This window comes from Rattus rattus, chromosome 7 (genome assembly GCF_011064425.1).
Source record: "Rattus rattus isolate New Zealand chromosome 7, Rrattus_CSIRO_v1, whole genome shotgun sequence".
Classification (NCBI taxonomy): Eukaryota; Metazoa; Chordata; class Mammalia; order Rodentia; family Muridae; genus Rattus; species Rattus rattus.
In genome coordinates, this window is record NC_046160.1 from 72,412,674 (window position 1) to 72,432,766 (window position 20,093).

At 42.8% G+C, this 20,093-nt stretch overlaps 1 protein-coding gene and 1 non-coding gene across 11 annotated transcripts in view; both read left to right on the top strand.

The window, feature by feature from the left end:
- Positions 1-20,093, top strand: part of Mia2 (MIA SH3 domain ER export factor 2) — an 88,981-nt gene that overhangs the window by 26,290 nt on the left and 42,598 nt on the right. For 2 of the 10 annotated variants that reach the window (XM_032907796.1, XM_032907793.1), the window contains exons 1-5: positions 5,267-5,423; positions 11,175-11,306; positions 12,665-12,686; positions 12,777-12,865; positions 19,153-19,224. In XM_032907796.1, coding sequence (XP_032763687.1) covers positions 5,364-5,423; positions 11,175-11,306; positions 12,665-12,686; positions 12,777-12,865; positions 19,153-19,224 — 375 coding nt within the window. In that variant the 5' untranslated portion in view covers positions 5,267-5,363. Of the gene's footprint in view, positions 1-3,574; positions 3,728-4,856; positions 4,955-5,265; positions 5,424-11,174; positions 11,307-12,664; positions 12,687-12,776; positions 12,866-19,152; positions 19,225-20,093 lie in introns of those variants that run through there. The other 8 variants (XM_032907797.1, XM_032907795.1, XM_032907798.1 and 5 more) reach the window with 8 other exon arrangements.
- Positions 9,386-9,507, top strand: LOC116906483. The gene has a single exon (XR_004388726.1). It is a non-coding gene; the product is annotated as a small nucleolar RNA SNORA26 (small nucleolar RNA).

A 20,093-nucleotide genomic window follows, 5' to 3' on the forward strand; every position in this document is an offset into this window, starting at 1 on the left:
TAAATGAGGTATAGCCTTCCAACAAGACCCCACTTTAGTATTTAGCACAATAAGAAATCTTTTGCAAACTTCTTTACTGTTTCCTCCGAGTTAACAGAGGAGGCATTTTATCTGCTCATTTATTTTGTAGGTTGCTTTCTGGGAGTTCGTTGGAAAATGTAGGTAGGAGAAAGAGTAATTGTAATCCTGGAATATAATAGTCAGATGGTGCTACCACCCCAGGGTCTGCCCAGGAGGTGGCTTAGGTAGTGTGGTAGGTAGAAAGTGTGGGAAAAGGAAGCTAGAAAGTGCCCTAGAGGGGAGCATATTTGACCTAATACTGAAAGAAAAGTAGAGTTAGCAAGAGCAAGAAAAGGTGGACATATTGTAGTGGAAATAACGTTTTAACACTTAGGAAGTGGAAGGGAACATGACTTTCTTTGAGAACTATACGTAGGTGACTCATCTTGATGGAATAGGGAAGACGTCATAGGTACATGAGAATCACATTAAGAAGAGTTTCATTACAACGTTTAATTTTGTTCTCAGTTTTTGCTATTTTGAGACAAGGTTTCTTTACATATTTCTGGCTGTCCTAGAACTCGCTCTGTAGATGGGGTTGACCTGGACCTCCTAGAAATCCACTCGTCCCTGCCTCCCCAGTACTGGGATTAAAGATAAGTGCTATCATGCCTGGCCATTTTTTTTTTCAATGCTGGCAAACATTCATCTTAAAAATAAGCCCGCTTGATCACGGCACTTGGGAGGCAGAAGCAAGAGGATCTCTGTGAGTTCTGTAGCCAAGGCTACAAAGTGGGACTCTACCTAAAACAAACAATGCTGTAGCAATCTGACAAAACAGTGTATGAGCTGTACATGGTCCACTAGGCACACTTTTAAACCTCTGGACCAACATGTGGTGGTGGTGTTGGTTGAAATGAGTGAGGGACCATTTGAATAGATCTTGTAGATACGTTCATTGGATTACAGGTACAGTTTATTGGATTTAGTAACTGATTTGTTACAGCAAGAATTCAAAAGAAAAGTGAGATATTAACAATGTGTGTAGCTAGCTAAGTGTATGGTAATACCGCTAACTGTACAACTTTATGGAAACTACCTAATATTTTTCCTTTCTTCCTTACCTTTCTTTCTTTCTTCCTTCCTTCCTTCCTTCCTTCCTTTCTTTCTTTCTTTCTTTCTTTCTTTCTTTCTTTCTTTCTTTCTTTCTTTTTTGAGGCAAGGTTTCTCTGCATAGTCCTGCTTGTCCACTTGATCTGTAGACCAAACTGGCCTCAAACTCAGAATTACCTGCCTCTGCCTTCTGAGTACTAAGATTAAAGCCATGTGCTACCACCTCCTAGAACCTATCTTCCCTTCCTTCCTGTCTTCCCTTCCTTCCTCCCTCCCTCTCCCCTCTCTCCCTCCCTTCCTTCATTTTTTTCCTTCCTTCCTTCCTTTGTTGAGGCAGGGTCTCAGTCCAGTCTGGAGTGCTCTATGTAGCTCAGGCTGTTCTCAAACCTGTGGCTGTGTCAGATCCTCCTGCCTCCTTCTCCAATGCTGTTATTACAGGCATGAGCCACCATGCCTGACTTCATCAAGTTTTTTTTTTTTTTTGGTTCTTTTTTTCGGAGCTGGGGATCGAACCCAGGGCCTTGCGCTTTCTAGGCAAGTGCTCTACCACTGAGCTAAATCCCCAACCCCTCATCAAGTTTCTTTAAGAAGCCCCTTCTCATTTAGTTTTCTTTGTTAGGTTCCAGAAGGTAGATATTATAAAATAAAAAGGTCCAGAAAAATCATTATTATTATTATTTTTTTTTTGGTATGACTCAGTCTTGAAGATGATTACAAATGTCAGCAGGTTAGGAGAAAAATTAGTGCTAATGATGATCGCTAAATAGTCAGAATGAAGCCTTCAATCTACTTACTAGAGTGCTCTGTTGAAATATCTTTGCCTGGGTGGCGGTGACACACAACTATAACCCCAGCACTCAGGAGACTGAGGCAGGCAGGTCCCTCTGAGTCTGAGGCCATCCTGGTCTACAGAGCAAGTTCCAGGACAGTCAGGACCACATAGGGAAACCCTGTCTTGAAAAACAAACAAACAAACAAACAAACAAACAAACATCCCAAAAGCTATTGTTGGGCTGGTGATGTAGCTCAGTGGAGGAGAAAACTTGCTTGGGTCACAGAAGGCCATGGGTTTAATTCCCCAGCACTGAAAACAATGGTGACAAGAAACATACACACACAGACACACACAGACACACAGATACACACACTCTCTCTCTCTCTCTCTCTCTCCACCCTCCACCTCAGGTCAACTTTCAATATCTAAAATGTGAGTTCACTTAAAAATTCTGGGTTTGGGGATTTAGCTCAGTGGTAGAGCGCTTGCCTAGCAAGCTCAGGGTCCTGGTTTTGGTCCTCATCTCATAAAAAAAAAAAAAAAAAAAAAAAATTCTGGATTCTCTTGAACACTGAAAGATTGCAGTCTACACAGCTCCAGGATGATAAACCTGAGCTCAACCTGATAAGCAGAGGAATGTAGACTTGTGCTGTTCAACTTTCTGTGATTCCAACAGCTTGCCTTCCCTCAGGCTGTTAGCCCATAATCGTTGGATTAGACGTTCTGAAGAGTTTCTAACACACCTGAAATCTAGCAATCTGGGCACAGCTTTGACGCACATATAGCATAGCACAGGTCTGAACGGCTTCAGTAAAGAAAATAATTGGAGCAATTTTCCAGCTAATTTTGAATGGAAGGGGTTCCTTTTCTTCTTCCCTAATTGTTTGAGGTGATTGTTTCAGGCAATGAGTATTTCAGGTAGATTATGTGTAGACGTACCTTTCTCGTATCACTTGAGAAATAGAAGTACATACAGCTTCTTAGCAACTTTATCTTATAGCTAAGGAACTTCCTCTTGAAGTTCTCACATGCATCTACTCCTCCCCTGAATGCTTCATTAGTAATAAGCAGGGAAACTGCCCAGCTCCTGTTGAACAGGTAGCTCCTGATTCAGTATATTCCGAGAACTCTGACATCACAGATTCAGAGACTAGCAATGTGGCCCCACAGTGTTGGTTTCCTTCCCAGAGAGGGGTGCTTATGTGTGTAACACCAGTGGGAGCGGCTAGTCCTTACAGCTTTGACACAGGGCCTTCATAAGGGAGAGCAGTTTCTAGGCAGTGCTCTAGGTTTTCTGGTTAGCAAGTGCCTAGTGTCCCTGGATGTTTCCTCATAGTTGTTATGAACACTAATAACATTCACTGTCCATTTCCTTGAAAGCAGGTCCTTTATAATAAAATCTCCTGTTTACTTATGGAAAACACTCTGAAAATCGTTCCCTTGATAGAAATTATGAACTCTATATGAATAGATTAGAATAAAATAGTGTTTCAGCAGTTACAATCTTTGGGTTTTACTTTCCAATTGTGGATTTTAATGGGTGATATGTGTAATATTTAAGAAAATACACATGTGCAGGCATGTGTGCACACATATATTTAACAAGTTACGAGGGCCATGAAATCGGATTACGGGTTGGTAGTCGCAGCTCCACCTACAGTACCCCTCCATCCACAGTGTCAAAACAGGATCACACAGCGTGTGGAAACAGGAGTGCAGAGGTATTAAATCTGGACTCTTTCTCAGGGAGATGAAGTATTCAGGAGGGGTGTATTTACATGTTCTAGTATGTTAACATGAACTTCCTAAGAAATGGAATTGGAAGGTCTGGGTGACGAGGTGAGTATCTACACTGCTCTAATGCACTCAAAAGTTAGATGCGGGGAATTTGCGATTGTCAAGTTTACTCTTTGGTTATGGAGGAATCTTCGCTATAGGTATGCTTGGGCTTTTTCTTCTTTTTAAAACTTCACTTGTCTCATTTATGCTGTTAGCATTTGGGATAACTCCTGCAGACTTCTGGAAATGGGGCACAGATAGGCTGAGCAAAGCAAGTTTTTCTCTTTTCCGTTTACAAATCCTAAAAGCCCGATAAGATTCTGGTGTGTTAAATATGCCAAGACTCTCTGTAAAATTTTTATTTGAGTAAGGTAGTATCCTAACTGAACCTTAAACATCTCTGAAATTTTTAAAAGTTTTAAGCACGATTTTCTGACTTTAGTATTCATTTAAGCTGATTTCAGCACAGTCCAACATGTACAAAAGTTGGGTACTACCTTCAAACCGGAGTATTGAGCAACTCCTGTTATCTCCTCATAGTAGCAGTTTTTGAAACTCCCTAGGGTGATGTGGCAAAGAGTTTTGAGTATGACAAAGTAGGCCTCCGTTTGGTCTTAGAAATCACAGGCTGCAACCGTGGCTGTTTCTGATTTTGTGTGTGAGTACTTGTGGCATGAAAAGTGATGTGTTTACTCTAAGGGAAATTTACAAAGGTTTAGGATTTTATCAAGTTCTCTGGGGAGGCTGCAGCTTTTTCAGTTTCTTCTCTGGCGACTTGCGTTAGTTTGGATAAGAATGATGGTGTAGGTAAAGAAGGCATACTGTAGAGACAGGTTATCTTTTAAAACTTACGTTTAAAATCGTCTCTCCCAGTACTTCGCGCCATGGCTCTAAAAATAGGGCCCTAAATTTAGAGGGCAAGTTGCTACATTTAGTTCTTTTCTGAGAACTCCTCGTGTCCGGCAGGAGTCCACACGGGCTTGATCTGGTGGCACTCCCGGGAGTACCTGGGGATAATGCAGTCTTAAGACTGGGGCGACTAGCCAGCGCCCATCAGGAGGACACGGTGAGCGAGCGAACCCGCACGCTGGCCCGAGGACCGACGTGTGCTTGCCCAGGAGAGGTTAAACTCTGATCAGACCACACAGTTGACCCGAACGCCTTCGTGTCCAGAGTCCGAAGTGCGGAGTCACAAAGCAGGTCGCACCGGCTCACGCGTCACGGGCCGTTTTTCTAGCCTGAATTATGGCGGAGGCCGGCGTCTCTGTGACGGAGGGGTCTCCAGGGGTACGACGGTGTGGGGCTCAGGCTCTAGCGGAGGGGACGTGGGCAGGCTGGGAGCTAGGGTGAGGGAAGCGGAACTTTTTTTCACCCCAGGACTGCAACGCAGACCTCGGGGTGGAAGGCTGCTGCCCCACGCTCGGGTTCCTCGTGCTACGAGGTTGAAGACTGGGGAGCGGCGCGCGGGCCCTTTAAGCTCGAGCGAGGACGTGGCTGCCGAGCTCGTGCAGTAGAGGGGGCGTCTCCGCCGCGCCGGCGAGACCAAGGCCGGGGGTGCGACGCGGGCTCCCCCCTCAGGGCCGCAATGGTGTGCGCCGGCCGCCAGTGCATTCGCGATCCCAGACCCGCGCCGATCGAGCCGGGCTTGCTGCTGGCCGGCGGGCCGGCTGCAAGGCCTCCGCCCGTGGGCGCGGAGATGGCGGGGCCCGGGGCGGCGGCGGGTTGCGCGCGGCAGGTTCTGGAGCAGCTGCGCAGGGTGAGTCCTGGGCTCGGGAGCAGCGGGCCTGGCGGGGCCGGGCGGCTGCGGCAAGGAAGCCGGAGCTCAAGCGCACCCGCCCGGCCTGTTCTCAGCCACTGCTCGCCTCGGGGAAAGAGGCCGGGGGATCGGGAAGGCAATGTGGACGTCCCAAAGGAGCCCGTTTTGTTCCCGACCCCGGAGTCAATTTGCCTGAACATCATTTATTTTGAACAGGGGTCAGTTACACGTGGTTTTTCTGACTGCCGGAAACTGGAGTTTCTTGGTGATGAAACTTCTTGTCTTAAGCGATCGCTTGAGCTGGGGCCAGAACGAGATTTTAATTCTACATTATTTTTCCCCGGTAAAGAATGCCCTTCTAAAATGCTTTAACCATAGCGTCCTTCCTCCTTTTTGCATTGTTCATGTAAAAGGTGTTCTTGTAAACTCTACAGTTAGTGAACGTTCAGGATCCAAAGTATGTTTTTTTTCTGTTTCATTTTGTAATCAGGTGGCAGAGGTTTTTCTCCTTTAGTGTTTGTAGGTGTTTTGTTGTTGTTAGGTTTCGGGACACCCCCCTTTGCGCGCGCGCTCGCGCGCAGACACACACACACACACACACACACACACACACACACCCCAGTTTTTGAAAACTGGTGTTTTTTAAAAGACCATTTAAATATTGTGGTTGTTCTGATGAACACGTTCGGGTTATGTTCTTCTGTGAATTTAAAATAGTGTTGCCATGTCCGTGTTTCATTTATTTATCCAACTGTAGTGTAGTGAGTGCACACGCCCGTGAATGAAAAAGTTCTGTGGAGGTCCTAAATGAACTAAGGATTTTGCCACTGGCATCCTGTTGTCTTTCAGTGGAAAGAAGACACAAGATTAGTCCGTCGTAGAAACCGATAGCTTATAGAAGCACACATGCAAAGCAAGGAGACAGAGATTGTATATTCCTAGGAGGAAAGTCTTTAACAGGCTGAGCAAAAAACTAAACCGGCGTATACAGGCTCTCTGCTGCTCAGAGTATAAAGTGAGCCAAGGATGTGATGTGAAATGATGCCTGTGTAGACAGTGGTTCACGAGGACGTTTGTGTGGTGCAGGAAAGCTCATGAAGGCTTTTCAGTGTTTCGGCTACTATAGATTTTCCTGGTAGTAGTATGTATGTAGCCCATATGTCAGGGAACAAAACTCAAAACAGGAAGGAGAAATGACCGCAGTAAGAAACAGAAGTTTGGTACTAAATGAGGAACTAGGGAGAGCTGAAATGCGTATAACTTTCTTGATTGGATGTGGAGAGGGGTGGGTTGTGAGGAGAACCTAGAATACTGCTAAGTTTCTGGCTGAGTCAGTTATTGAGATGAGGTTTATGGGAAGAGAATCATATTATAGATGAGAGATAATTTCAAACCATACACATCTCCCTTCACTGAACTCAACAATTAGCGCACAGGGAGATAGCTCAGTGGGTCAAGCGCTTGCTGTGCAAGCATTACCTGGAGTTGGAGTCCTCATACACACTAAATGCTAGGCTTGTAGGGACCTCTAACTCTAGCACTGGGTGGAGGTGTGTGCAGGGGAATCCCAGGGGCTCATTGGTCACCAGCGTGGCAAAGAATGGGTGAGCTCTAGGTTCAGTGATTAAGATGGAGCGAGACATTTCCACGTCAACGGCTGGCTTTTTTGCATGTGTGCGTGCGCGTTCACACAGTGTAAACATATAACACACACACACAGGGAACAGTTAACAATATTTGGCTTTGATAAGGTTGGTAATGAGGGACATGAGAGAAGGCAGATGTCAGATTTTGCACACTTTTTTGTGGGCTCAGTGGGCTATGTTGATATCTTTGTTCCTGGTTTTAGGGAACAGTTCTTCTCTTATCTTTAGTATGGTGTTAGCTGTGAATTTTCTATCGACACCACCTGTTAGGTGGGCGAATCATCTTCTTGGCCCAATAACTTTTTAAAAATGTTTCACAATTATAAATTTTCCCATTATGCCCTGCATTAACTGCAAACTATAAGTTTTGTTATACTACTTTTTTTCAATTTAATCTGAAAGTATTTTATTTTTATTTTAAAAAGTTCTATTTTACATGTATGGATGTTTTGCTCCTGCATACATGACTACGTAGCAGTGTGTTTGCAGTGCCTAGAGATGCCAGGCGTCAGATATCGTGGGACTTGAGTTATGGACCATGTGGGTGCTGGGAATTTAATGTGGGTCCTCTGGAAGAACAATCAGCATTCGTAACTGCTGAACCATCCCTACAGCTCCTGGAAATCCTTTGTGATTTCCCTAGTTGGACTGGAGTCATGCTTCAGTAGGTAAAGACATCTACAGCACAAGCTTGGTGGCCTGAGTGTAGATCACCAAACCCACATTAGATGTTGGACCCAGCAGAGGCATTTCTAACCCTAGCTGATCCTGCTGGTTTATGGGGGGGGGAGCCGGACCCTCTTTAGAAGTTTCTGGGCTAGCTAGCCTGGCCTATGTGATGGTGGACCATAGGAAGCCGGTCTCAAACAAAGTAGGAGGTCTGAACCAAAAACCTGAGGTTGTCCTCTGACTTCACCATATGGGCTTGTGGCGCTAATGTGGTTTTTCATTGATTTGTGGCTATCTAGTAGTATATTATTAATTTCCACATTTGTAAAACTTTCAGATTTCTTTAAAAAATGTAAAAATGATCTATTTTATGTATATTGAGTATTTTACTTGCATGCATGTCTGTACACCGTGTATCTTGTGTATCTGGTCTGGTGGAGGCCAGAAGAGGGGTCAGATCCTGGACTGGAGTTGTGGATAGTGGCGAACCACCATATGAATGCTAGGAACCAAAATTTGTTTCACCCACAGGAACGACAAATCAATGCTTTTAACTGCCGAGCCCGCTCACCAGCCCCTCCTTCTGTTTTTGATGGCTAATTTCAATTTATTGTAATCAGAGATTACACACTTTTCAAGATTTGGATTGTTTAATTAATTTTTAATTTTAAATTATGTGTGTGTGTATGTATGTATGTATGTATGTATGTATGTATGTATGTATGTGTCTCTGTGTGTATGTACATGTCTGAGGAAGCCAGAAGAGGGAGGACATCAGATCCCCTAGAGCCGGAGTTAAAGGCAGGCGGTTAGGAACTGCCTGATAGGGATAGTGGAACATCATGAACTCTGGTCCTCTGTAAATGTACTTAACCGTTCACTCATCTCTCTGGGCTGGGCTGCGAGCTTTTGTATTTTAAAAAGTATATGGAGGTTTATTATAGCTTGATGTATGGATTTGTTCTGAAGACTCTTGTGTGTGCAGTTGAGAATGTGTTCTCTGCTCTTGTGTATATTTTGTTAGCATGTAAGGTCTGGTTGTTGTGTGTATTTTGTTAGCATGTAAGGTCTGGTTGGCTATAGTGTTGTTCCAAGTCTTCTCTTTTATGCTGACTCATTGAAAGTGAGATCTTGAAATCTCTAAGACTGTTGGCGAATTGTCTGTTTTTTCCTTTACTTCATTTTGTGGTTCTTCTGTTGGGTAAAATATAACCTTTTTCTTAAGACCGAGATAGCTTTTGTCATCACAGGATGTTGTTCTCTGTTCTTAATAACAGGTTTTGTCTTAAAGTCACAGAAGTCTCTGCACTGGTTTATGACCAGTTGGTATCTGTGGTCACTGAGGGAGGAAGAGTTTGGAGGTGACCAAGGACGAGGTGAAATAGGCAATCAGCTGCAAGCCTTCAGCTGCATGGTGTGGAAGAGTGTTTCAGGAGAAGCCACATGAATGGGTCTTGGTTATAGAATTGTAGTCTTTGTTGGGAGGGATGATGGCAGGGTTGCCTTTTCCTGAGTGTCTTACCTTGTGATCCTGGAGACAGATGCTCCTTACCATTGCATGGGGGCATGAGACCATGTTTCTGTTTATTGGTGTCTGAAGTGAAGGAGAGAGGCAGAAGTAGGATGAAAGGTTGTTCACCCTTTCCTGTGCCCTTTTAAGGTTGGTGCTGTACCTTAAGAGGCTAACACAGAAGGGTAAAGGAACTCTCCATAAAACCCAGAGAAGAGGCTCCACTCCTCCTCTTTGGATCCTGTCTGGAGTCACAGTTGAAGAAAGAAGAATGAAGATATAAGTATTAAAAAACAATATTCCATGCTTTTCTAATATTATGTTAATAAACTAAATAGCAACCTAGAAGGAGTCTGTAGACACAATAGCTAAAGATAGATTTTAAAGAGAGTAACCGTTAGAGGGTGTGTGTGTGTGTGTGTGTGTGTGTGTGTGTGTGTGTGTGTGTGTCAGTCCCCGGAGGGGAAGATTGCTGTGAAGTTCTAGCTGGTTCTGTGCAGATGCCTGAAAAGAATCAAGCCTGGTCATTCTTTGGGTTCTTTTTCAAAGAACCATCCATGGTGTGTAAGAGCCTTTCAGAAGGAACGTAGTGAGGCTTGGCTTGTATTGTCTTGGGCTTTGGGGAGAGATGGTGGGAATAGTTGCTTTTTATTGAATATCTGTCCTTGCGATCAAACTACATTATTAATTCAAGGTAAGGAGAGATAGGAGAGAAGGATTCATATCTCAAATTCAAAGCTCTATCAGTTGTTTTATAACTATTTCCCCTACTCCCACCCGGAAGTTGTTTTTTTTTTTTTTTTTTTTTTTGTTTTTGTTTTTTTTTGTCAAACTCAATGTGTTGCAGGATATTTTTTTTTGTTTTTATTCACTGAAAAAAAATCTGTTTCTAATTGTGGTTCAGCTCAGCCTTAGCACATCCCTTTAATCTCTGACTGGAATATAGACACGCTCTTAGTGTACGTCTTTAATCCTAAACAGTGAAGGTAAAGATAGTTTATAGAAGGAAACACTCATGTTTGAAAGTGATGTCTAATTGAGTGGCAGACAAAGTGAAGAACCAGAGAAAGATTTGACAGAATGGCATATGCCCAACTCCCACAAGAAGAGAGAGGAAATGGAAGCTACTTAAGAGAAAGCAGTTCAGAGAGGAAAAAAAAAGGTGAATAAGGCAGTTTTACAGGACAGTTGTACAGTGACAGGTTGTAGAGAGAGAACAAACTAGATACCCGTGAGGACAGAACAAGCCAGAGAATGAAGGATCCAGAAGATTAGAGCGTATTGCTAAAGTTAGTTTGAGGCCAAGCAGAGCAATTCAGTTGGAGGCTGAGAGAGAAGTCAGATTGAATCAGTCAGCTTGGGGAGGAATTTGGAGCCAGAACAGCTGAGTTGAACCAGAAAGCCAGAGATCAGAAAGAACTAGGAATGGGTGAGCTTATTCAGCAGCCAAGTCTCAGAGGCTGAAAACATTCTAGGCCTGGATAAGATTGTATGGAGGTTAGAAGCTTCCAGGACTAGATCTAGGGTTGCAGACTGAGGCAGTAATATCAAGCAAATGAAAGCTACTTTTACCCCAATGCATATAGATAAAATCTGAGCTTGTAGTCAGGGACACTACCAGCCCAGGTCACTGATAATCTTTTCTTGGCCCTCTCCCTATCCTTGTTCCTTCCTGAGTGTAGCTCTGAAAATCGCTTCATAGTTCCTCAATGGTGTGAAAACTATTGTGTTTCACCACACTGTTGCTCTTCACCCCGTGAGAGCAATTCTAAGTTGCCAGAAGAAAGTGGTTAGAGGCAGAAATGCTTGATTCTGTATGGCAGCATGTTTCACATTCATGGCGTCGGCTTAAACCACTTGTACCTGTCTTTGTAGCAGTGATGTGGAAGGTGTGTGTTTATACGCTTGTCTTCCCTTTCCTTGAAGGTTGTGGCAGCATTGCCTGAAGATATGAGAGCAGACTTCAATCCCAATGGTTTTTCATTGGAATTGGCGATATGTGTGCTTACCATTGGACTGCTTGCAATTGTCCTGTTTCTGTGGAGAGGCTTCCGATCAGTAAGTACCTACTGCATGCTAAGAGAATGTTCATTCTGGACTTAAAGCTTTTTGTTTTAAGGTTTATTTTATGTGTGCCTGGTACACACGGAGGTGAGAAGAGGGCATTGGGTCCCCTGGAACTACAATTACAGAGGGTTGTGATTACTATGGGTGTTGGGAGTTGAACCCCTGGTCCTCTACAAGAGGAACAAGGGCTCGTAATCCCTCACTCTGTCTTTCGACTAAACAATGGATTGGAGAAACTTCATTGCTATTTCAGGGAAATAAGTTAGGTCATAGTGTTCTGGGTAATGTCTGGTTATTAGAAACTGAATAGAGATTCAGAGAAATGTTTTTATATGTAAGGATTCTTAGAGGATTTTCTTTGTAGGGATAGTACACACTAGTTCCAAAACCCCACCCTTCCTCCTCCTACTCCTTGTGTTTCTTCTTTCTCCTTCTCTTCATCTTCCTCCTCTTCCCCCACTCCTCTTCTTCATACCTACCCCCTTTTGGTCTGGGTTTGCTTTTAGCAGTATAAAAAGCCAGCAGATACGACTACCTTTCAATTTAGAATAAAAAACATGGCCACTCATTCAGTTAATAACGAGATGGTTAATTCCCCCCCCCCCCTGCTGTGTAGATGAACCCCTGTCCCAGACCCTGGATCACTTATTCCTATAGATAACATTTTTTTTTTTAAAAAGAGGGAGTCCTACCATATCCTTTTCTTTCTGAGACTTCTTTTTAGATGTTGGTCCTTGTGCTTCTGACTCCATTTCTGATTTCTTCATGGTTTTCCAGTGCCCTCCAGAAGGAGTCCCTCTACCCCATGTTGCCTTTCCCATATTTCCGGCTTACACACATCTCAGAATAGCTTGTCCTTTTGATTTTCTCTTCCCCGTCTTTGCTAGGTGGTATAAATCTTCCTTTTACTCTAGCCCTAGGGCTGTCACAGTGGGTTTATCTTTCCTTCACTGAGAGCTGAGGCTTAAAGAAGAAAGGCCAATGGGTTTTTTTTAAGAGTTGGTTCATGTTTAGAGCCCCATGGTATTTCTTAGACTATTATTTTGGCTATTAAGTAGGAGTCTTAATAATAGTGCCCTCAAAATACTTCGTGTTAGGGACAGATATGTGTGGGAAAGATGGGTCTGAGTGAAGGGACAGGCGTCTTTAGACTGAGGCTGCTTCCAAGCCTTCATATGGTAACACGCAATGTGAGTCTTCACGCTTTTATCGGAAGTAGAATGCCTCTGGGTAATTCACTCATGGCAAGGACATAGGAAGTTGTTATCTTAAAGTTGGGAGTAGAAGTCAAATAGATTTACTTGAATGTTTATTTGTTTTAATATACTTTTGTTAAAAATTTGTTTCAGATTCGAAGCCGATTTTATGTGGGTAAGTTGTTATTTTTCTATTTGAGAGCTCATTGTTGTACGTAATTAAAAAACCTAAAATAGTCACAATAATTTTCTTTTTCTTTCTCAGGGAGAGAAAAAAAACTTGCTCTTGAGCTTTCTGCACTAATTGAAGAAAAATGCAAACTACTTGAAAAAGTCAGCTTTGTTCAAAAGGAGGTAAGGCATGTCTGAGAACAGCGCTGCTGGTAGTCTGGAACTTAGTGGTTCTCCGTGATTACTTAATTCCTCCAGAGCGCTGCTGAATTCGAGTTCTGTGGCTCCTCACCCCTGTCACTTAGCCACCTCTTCCCTGACGACCAAGTAGCACCTTGATTTGTTTATCGGTCATTTAGATAGTCTTTGTGAAGTTGCCTTTTTAAGTCTTTCACCGTTAAAAAAATTACATTGTTGTTATCGTATGTGTCTGTCTGTGCCTGCGCTTGTGTGCGTGTGTGGAAGATAGTGGAGGTCACTTCTTTTCTCACTCATCCGGATCCCACAGATTGAAATCAGATTGTCAGTTTTGGTAGCAAAGTCCTTAATTCCTGAGCCGTCTTGCTGGCCCATTTCTACCTTTTTAAAGACACTTACACTCTTTTCCCCTTTATGTCATATAGAAGCAGGGTTTTTGTTTTCTTTCTAACATTTTATATCGGGGTTGGGAATTTAGTTCAGTCCTCAGCTCCAGGAAGGAAAAAAAAAAAAAGATAAAATATCAAAAAAAATTAACATTTTATATTCGTTATATATGAGTTTTGTTAGATATATGGAATGCAAATATCTTCTGACTTATATTTCTATTTTGTTTGGTGTCTAAGAAAATAGGTTTAGAATTAATGTAGTGTAATTTGTTGGTTCTTTGTTTTTTGTTTTTCTTTTGTGCTTCCTGCATAGAGATTTTTGCCTGTCAAGGCTGGAAAGTTATCCTTGCTTGTTATCACGTAGAGACTTTATTTTTTTCATTTGGGATTCGTGTTAGCTTGCAAGGGCTGCTATGACCAAATGCCACTTTACAAACCGGAGTGAACTCCCTTACAGCTCTGCAAACAGCAGTCAAAGGTTAAGGTGTAGGTAGGCTTTGCTGCTTCTGTGGCCTGTCCCTCGACCTGTGGATAGACCTGCTCACTTGCTGTGTCTCCCTCTGTCCTCAGCTCTCTTAGGATTCCAGTCATATTAGGTTAGGCTCTTCTTAACTGCCTCATTTTAACCCGTTACCGTCTGAAGACACACGCATTCGGAGTGGTTGAGACTTAAGAGACGGGCTCTCTTTGTGTAGTCCTGGATGTCTTGAACTAGCTCTGTAGATGACACTGGCCTCAAATTCATGACTGCTCTCTCTTGAGTGTTGGGATTATAAACATGTGTCACCATACCCAGTTTCAGAGTAAGCATTTTTATTATTGAATTCTTATCTGTGGATTATAGTCCACTCTTCTGTATATGCTTTTTAAAGTTCGTTGTTGTTGTTTTCATGAGACAGGGTTTCTCTGTAGTCCTGGCTGTCCTGAAATTCACTCTGTAGACCAGGCTGGCCTCGAACTCAGAAATCCACTTGCCTCTGACTCCCAAGTGCTGAGAGTAAAGGTGTGCTCACCACTGCCCAGTAAACATATGTGAGGTAGTCTTTTCCTTTCCCTTTACTACATTGTGTGGATGTGTCTTTGCCATGTGTGCATGTAGTGCCCCAGAATCCAGAAGAAGGCATAATTATTTATTTCTAATTTTGTGTGTGTGTGTGTGTGTGTGTGTGTGCATGTGAATACAGAGTCCAGAAGGTACCCCTGGAGTCTGAGTTAGAGGAATTTATGAGCTACATAATGTAGTTGCTGTGACTCAGACTCAGGTCTTCTGCGAGAGTAATATATGCTCTTAACCACTGACCCACCTCTATAGCTCTCCCTACCCATTTTTGTTAAGACAAGGTTTTGTGTAATCCAGACTGGCCTCAAACTCTTATGTAGCTGAGGGTAATGAACTTACGGGTCCTCCTGCCTCCACCTTCCAAGTCTTAGGATTCCTTCAGCCCCACAGCTTCTTTGGGATTCTACAGCACAGTTGACTCGCCCATGTGAAGTTTCTAGGGGAGTCAGCTGAGGTGATACATGACCATAATCCCAGCATTTTGAAAGCATTACAAATTTGATTATAGTAGAATTACAAGTTTCAGATTATCTTGGTCTTCATGGTGAAATGACTTTTGTTATATTCACAGATTTGGATATCCATAATAGCAATCAGATTTTGAACATTTCTAAATTTTTGTTATTCTTCACCCAACTTTCCCACTTTATACATAGTTCTAGTTACTTACACTTATATACTTTCTGTCTCTACAAGATGTTTCTCCCCTCCCCTCCGCTCCCCTCCCCTCTCCTCCCCTCCCCTCCCCTCCCCTTCTTTTCATTTCTCCAAAACAGAGTTTTTTTTCTATGTAGCCCTTGGCTGTCCTGGAACTCACTTTGTAGACCAGGCTGGCCTTGTGCTCACAAGAGATTCACCGGTCCAAGCAAGCTAATACAAAGCCCAAATGGAGAAAGTAAATGGGAGGGCTGTCTTTCACAAAGGAGCAAAGAAACCCTGTCTCAAAAAAATAAAAACAACCCCCCCAAACCAAACAAAAACAAAAACAAAGAGAGAGAGAGAGAGACAAAGCGTAAAACGCAGAGAAGCAGGGAGGCAGAGAGGGCGGTGGGGGAGGGGAGGGAGAGGGGGAGGGAGAGGGGAGGGAGAGGGGAGGGAGAGGGGAGGGAAATAGCTACCTATAGTGACTCACACCAATAATCCCTGCATTCAGGAGGCTGGGGCAGAAAGAGAGCTAGCTACAAGTTCAAGGACAGCTTGGGCTATAATAGGAGACTGTTTCAAAAGAGAAAGAAAGAAAGGAAGAAAGAAAGAAAGAAAGGCAGGCAGCCAGGCAGGCAACCACAGTATATGTTACCATGTATCTAGTAAGGGCTCTGTATCTAGGATGTATAAAACATCCTAGATGCAGCATATACCTATAATGCCTGCATTCAGAATGATAAAGCAGGATGGAGAATTCGAGGGCAGCCTGGGATACTGGTAAGGCTGTCTCAAAAACAAATAAATATATATGTAATAGGTAAACCGGATAAACTTTGCTGCAGAGAAGAAAAACTTTATCAGCAAGTGGCAGGTAAACTTTGAAGACACTCAGTGTCACCAGCTTCCAAGCAAAGGCTGGTGAAGACTGTGACGCTCTCAGCCAGTGCACTGGCAACAGCACGGCACACACTCAGGATGACCCAGAGAAACTGCAGCACTCACCTACTAGTAGAAACGTGAAGCGACACAACCACTGTGGAAGTTAGACAGTTCTACCAAAACAAATACAGACAGCACTCCTCGGGAAATACCCAAAACTGCTGAAAATGAATGCTCTGTTTTTGGGGTAGGGTCTCACTATGTAGCCTGGCTGGTTTGGAACTGAAAGAAATTTGCCTGCCTCTGCCTCTTAAGTGCTGGGATTAAAGGAGTTAGAAGTATGAAAAGAATAGAGAAAATATTATGTATCAGTATTTAAGAAATGGGTGAAAGGGGACTTGGGAATAGGGCAGAGGGGAACATCAGAAAAGAAGAAAAACGTATATATCAGAGGTATGAAAAGAAATAGAGAAAATATTGTGTATTTGGTTTAGAGGTAAAAAAGGACAGAGCCTTTCCCACCAGGATGCCAGATCCCACATAGGAACCAAATACCTAAAGTAAAGTGTTCATAGTAACAAAACATTAACAATTAAAGTTATGTATAAATAATTGGAAAATAAAAATTAAAGATTAATAACACAAATGAATAAGATGAATTGGAGGTGTTATGCTCTTGGTCAGCGCTCCTTGCAGCACAGTAGCACTACCCAAGCGTTCCGTGATTTGTGTAGCTTCTTGCTGGTGTGCCTGGTCTGGGGTGTCGGGAATCCCTTAGCTTCTGCTGTCTCCCCAGAGTGTGCTGATGGGGCCTGTCGGTCCCATCTGGATGCTGTTCTGAATTCTGCAGGCTCTTTCCCGGTTCCAAGGAAATCCTTGTTCCATGGGGCAGTAGCAGGGGCTGGAGAGAAGGTTTCTTGAAGTTCTTCAGGGTCCTATGCCCCCTCTTGGCACTTTCTTGTCTATAATTTGCTGAGCTAGGCTCTTTTAGCTGAGCAGATTTCTGAGCTGGTAGATTGAGCCTCCAAGCTAGTGCTTCCCATGGTCTGTCCTGAGTCCGCGTCCTGCTCTCTGCACAGGCAGGGAGACGGAGTAGTGGGCCTTGGAAGGCTCTCGCTCAGATTCCCTATCCCTGTGTGGCTGTGGTGGTCCACTCTCCTGACTGAGTCCAGCCTTGAATTTGGATGTTTGCTTGCAATCTTTAATGGGCACCTCCTGGCAGGATCCACTGATGCTGTCTGGTGTGACTGGGTGTGCCTTTGCAAGAGATTCCAAGTCATCTTGTTTTTCCTTTCTGTGGCTCTCATTCTATATCATTATCCTGACTTTCTTATACACAGATTCCTGGCCTCCCAACATCACTTCTAAACTACTACTGTGAATCAAGGCTGTTGGTGTCTTTTTGAGCTGCTTCATTATTTGTCATGGACTGTCTGCTACTTTATTGAATTCATTTGATGGACTTGTAGTTTTTGGGGCAGTCTTAGAGGTTTCTCTACATTTAACATGCTAGATTAGTTAGGGTTCTCTAGAGGAACAGAATTAATAAAATGAATCTATATACATTGAAAGGGGATCTTCTTAAGAGTGTTTCATAGGCTGTGGTCCTGCTAGTCCCAACAATAGCTGTCTCCCAGCAGAAAAGCACAAAATCTGATAGCTCTTCAGTCCGCTGGGCCAGATGACTGAGTCTTCCATATACCTTGGAATCCTGAAGACGTAGGTTCTAGTAGAGAGATTCTTTGTTTGTTTGTTTTGTTTTTTTGGAGCTGAGGACTGAACCCAGGGCCTTGTGCTTGCTAGGCAAGCGCTCTACCACTGAGCTAAATCCCCAACCCCGAAGACGTAGGTTCTAATACTAGTGAAGGATCTGTTCTCACAGATGAGTGAGGGCAAGCAGGCAAAAATCAAAAGCTTCCCTCTTCCATGTCCTTTTATATGGACAGCCACCTGAAGGTGTGGCTTAGAGTTAGGGTGTGTCTTCCTATCTCAGATGATCCATTCAAATCAAGGGATACCTAGTTGCTTGTGTTTTAGTTAATTACAGATATAGTCAGGTTAATAAGCAAGTTTCTTCAAATAGAGATAGTCTTTTTTGATCTGGTTAAGTGTTGGAATCTCTTCTAACTGCTCTCAGTAGGACTTTCAGCACTGTGTTAGCCAGCTGTTGTGTGTGTGTGTGTGGGGAGGGGGGATGCCCTTACCCTGCTCTCAGCTCCTCCCCGTTGGCTGGACTTTTTATAAACGATGAGGGACTTTATCATGATGAGGGACTGACCTCTTATACATAAATCTGTGCAAGTCTTGGTCAAAAAAGGATGCTGAATTTTGTTCAGACCTCTGCTTGAGTTATTTGTTTGCTTGCATGGTCTGGCGAAGCGATGGATCATGTTGACTATGCCGGGGGAAGCCCACATGATTAGGCATATAATCTCTTTGAGAGCAGTATTAAGTTCCACCTGTTAGAAAAGTACTTAGAATTTTGCAGTAGTTACCAGACACATTGACCTGTTTTCTTTTTCTTGTGTCTTTGTCTTGCTTAGTTACCAAAACAATACTTTTGAAAATATTCAAGCAAGCACAGGATAGGTCCTGAAGTATATGCATTGTTTCTCTGTGGTTTCTAATTCTCTTAAAATCCTTATCTAGTTCACTCACTCTGTGTGAGTGAGTCTCCTTTTTAAGGAGAAAGAAGTGTGAACCACTGGGCTTGCCTTTCTGCAGGTCTCTCTTCTCCCTTAAATCTTTACTGTTTAAATAGTTCTCTGAGGCCTTCAGATAGATTCTGTCTTTTGGTGTGTTATTTAGCTGTTAGTCAGCAGAAAGCTTGATTGGAAGCAACATAGTCAATTTAATCTTGTGATGTTTTATATTTAATTATTCTTAGTTTTCATCACTTGATATTCTGTCTTTTAAAAATTTTATCTTCCTTACTTGTCTTATTTGTTATATGATATAAATGTCCGATGGCCGGTTACTGCACACCACCCTACTGAAAAGGCTGGAGAAACTGTTAATTTGTTCAGGGCATGACAGAAAACTCATGTCTTTGACGCTCTTTAGCCTTGATGCCTGCGTTTTTACCCCAGCTGACTTGGGTCAACTTTGCTAGTCACAGCTGTAAGGTTCTTCATATGTTGTTCAACCTCGTGGTTGTGACTTGTTAGGGGTTCTGGCTTTGCTTGTCACAGTGGTTAGATTGCAAAACTAAGCTCAGAGTTCGTTCCCCAGGTATCTGTTGAGATACAGTTTGGATACAGTTCAAGGTTTTTACTTACGTGTTGCCTTGTTTCATTCAGTATGAAGGCTTAGAGTCATCTTTAAAGGAGGCCAGCTTTGAGAAGGAGTCAACAGAAGCACAAAGTTTGGAGGTAAAAAAAAAATATGATTTAAAAGCTAGGGAAAAGATTCTCATTAAATAGCAAACTTTAAAAATATGTTATCTTCTCAAAAATAATTATTTCAGAGAAATATGAAATGGTGTATCAGGATCTTAAAGCTTACAGAAAGATTGGAGGAAATAGAATATTTGTAGTAGCATAAAACAAAACACTTTGCACTCTTATTGCTAACTTGCTATGAGGGATACATAATCAGTTTATCAGACTATATAGGTTTATAGGAAGAAATCCTTTATTCTGTATTTCTAAGAATGTATTGAAGAGATGGTTCATTTTTTGACACTGTTTGCTCCAGGAAAGAGAAACAGAACTCTCACAAATTTAAGCATAGCAGGAGACAATAAATTATGTAAGTTGTGTCCATGTTACTTTTTTGTCGTCTGGTGATAGTAGGCATTAGCTAGGATTAAACCAGAGGTTTACATTGTAAATTGTGGTATGCTGGTAGATGTTTATTCCCTGTGTACAGACCATTTCCTGAGTTTTGTATTATAAATACTCCATCATGGCCAGTTTTCAGTCAGTCACGTGATGTCACTGAATGGGGAGTTTAGGAGAGATTCATAGTTAGCGCGATGCTAATTTTCAGCCTAGCAGACAGATTAGGACGTGATGGAGTGAGTTCCAGATGGAAGTGTAAAAAGTGAGCCTGCATGGTAGAAGCAGCCGGCCCTAAAGATGAAACCATAGAAGACGACCTTTTGCCTTTGGTTTTGTGTGTCATTCTAGTGTGGCAAGTCCGTCACCTCATTGTCTGTGCTCAGTAGAAAGTCTGTGTCTTGTGATTTAGAATGCACTTGTAGAATTCACAAGAAGCTAAAGACTCCAAATGCATTTCT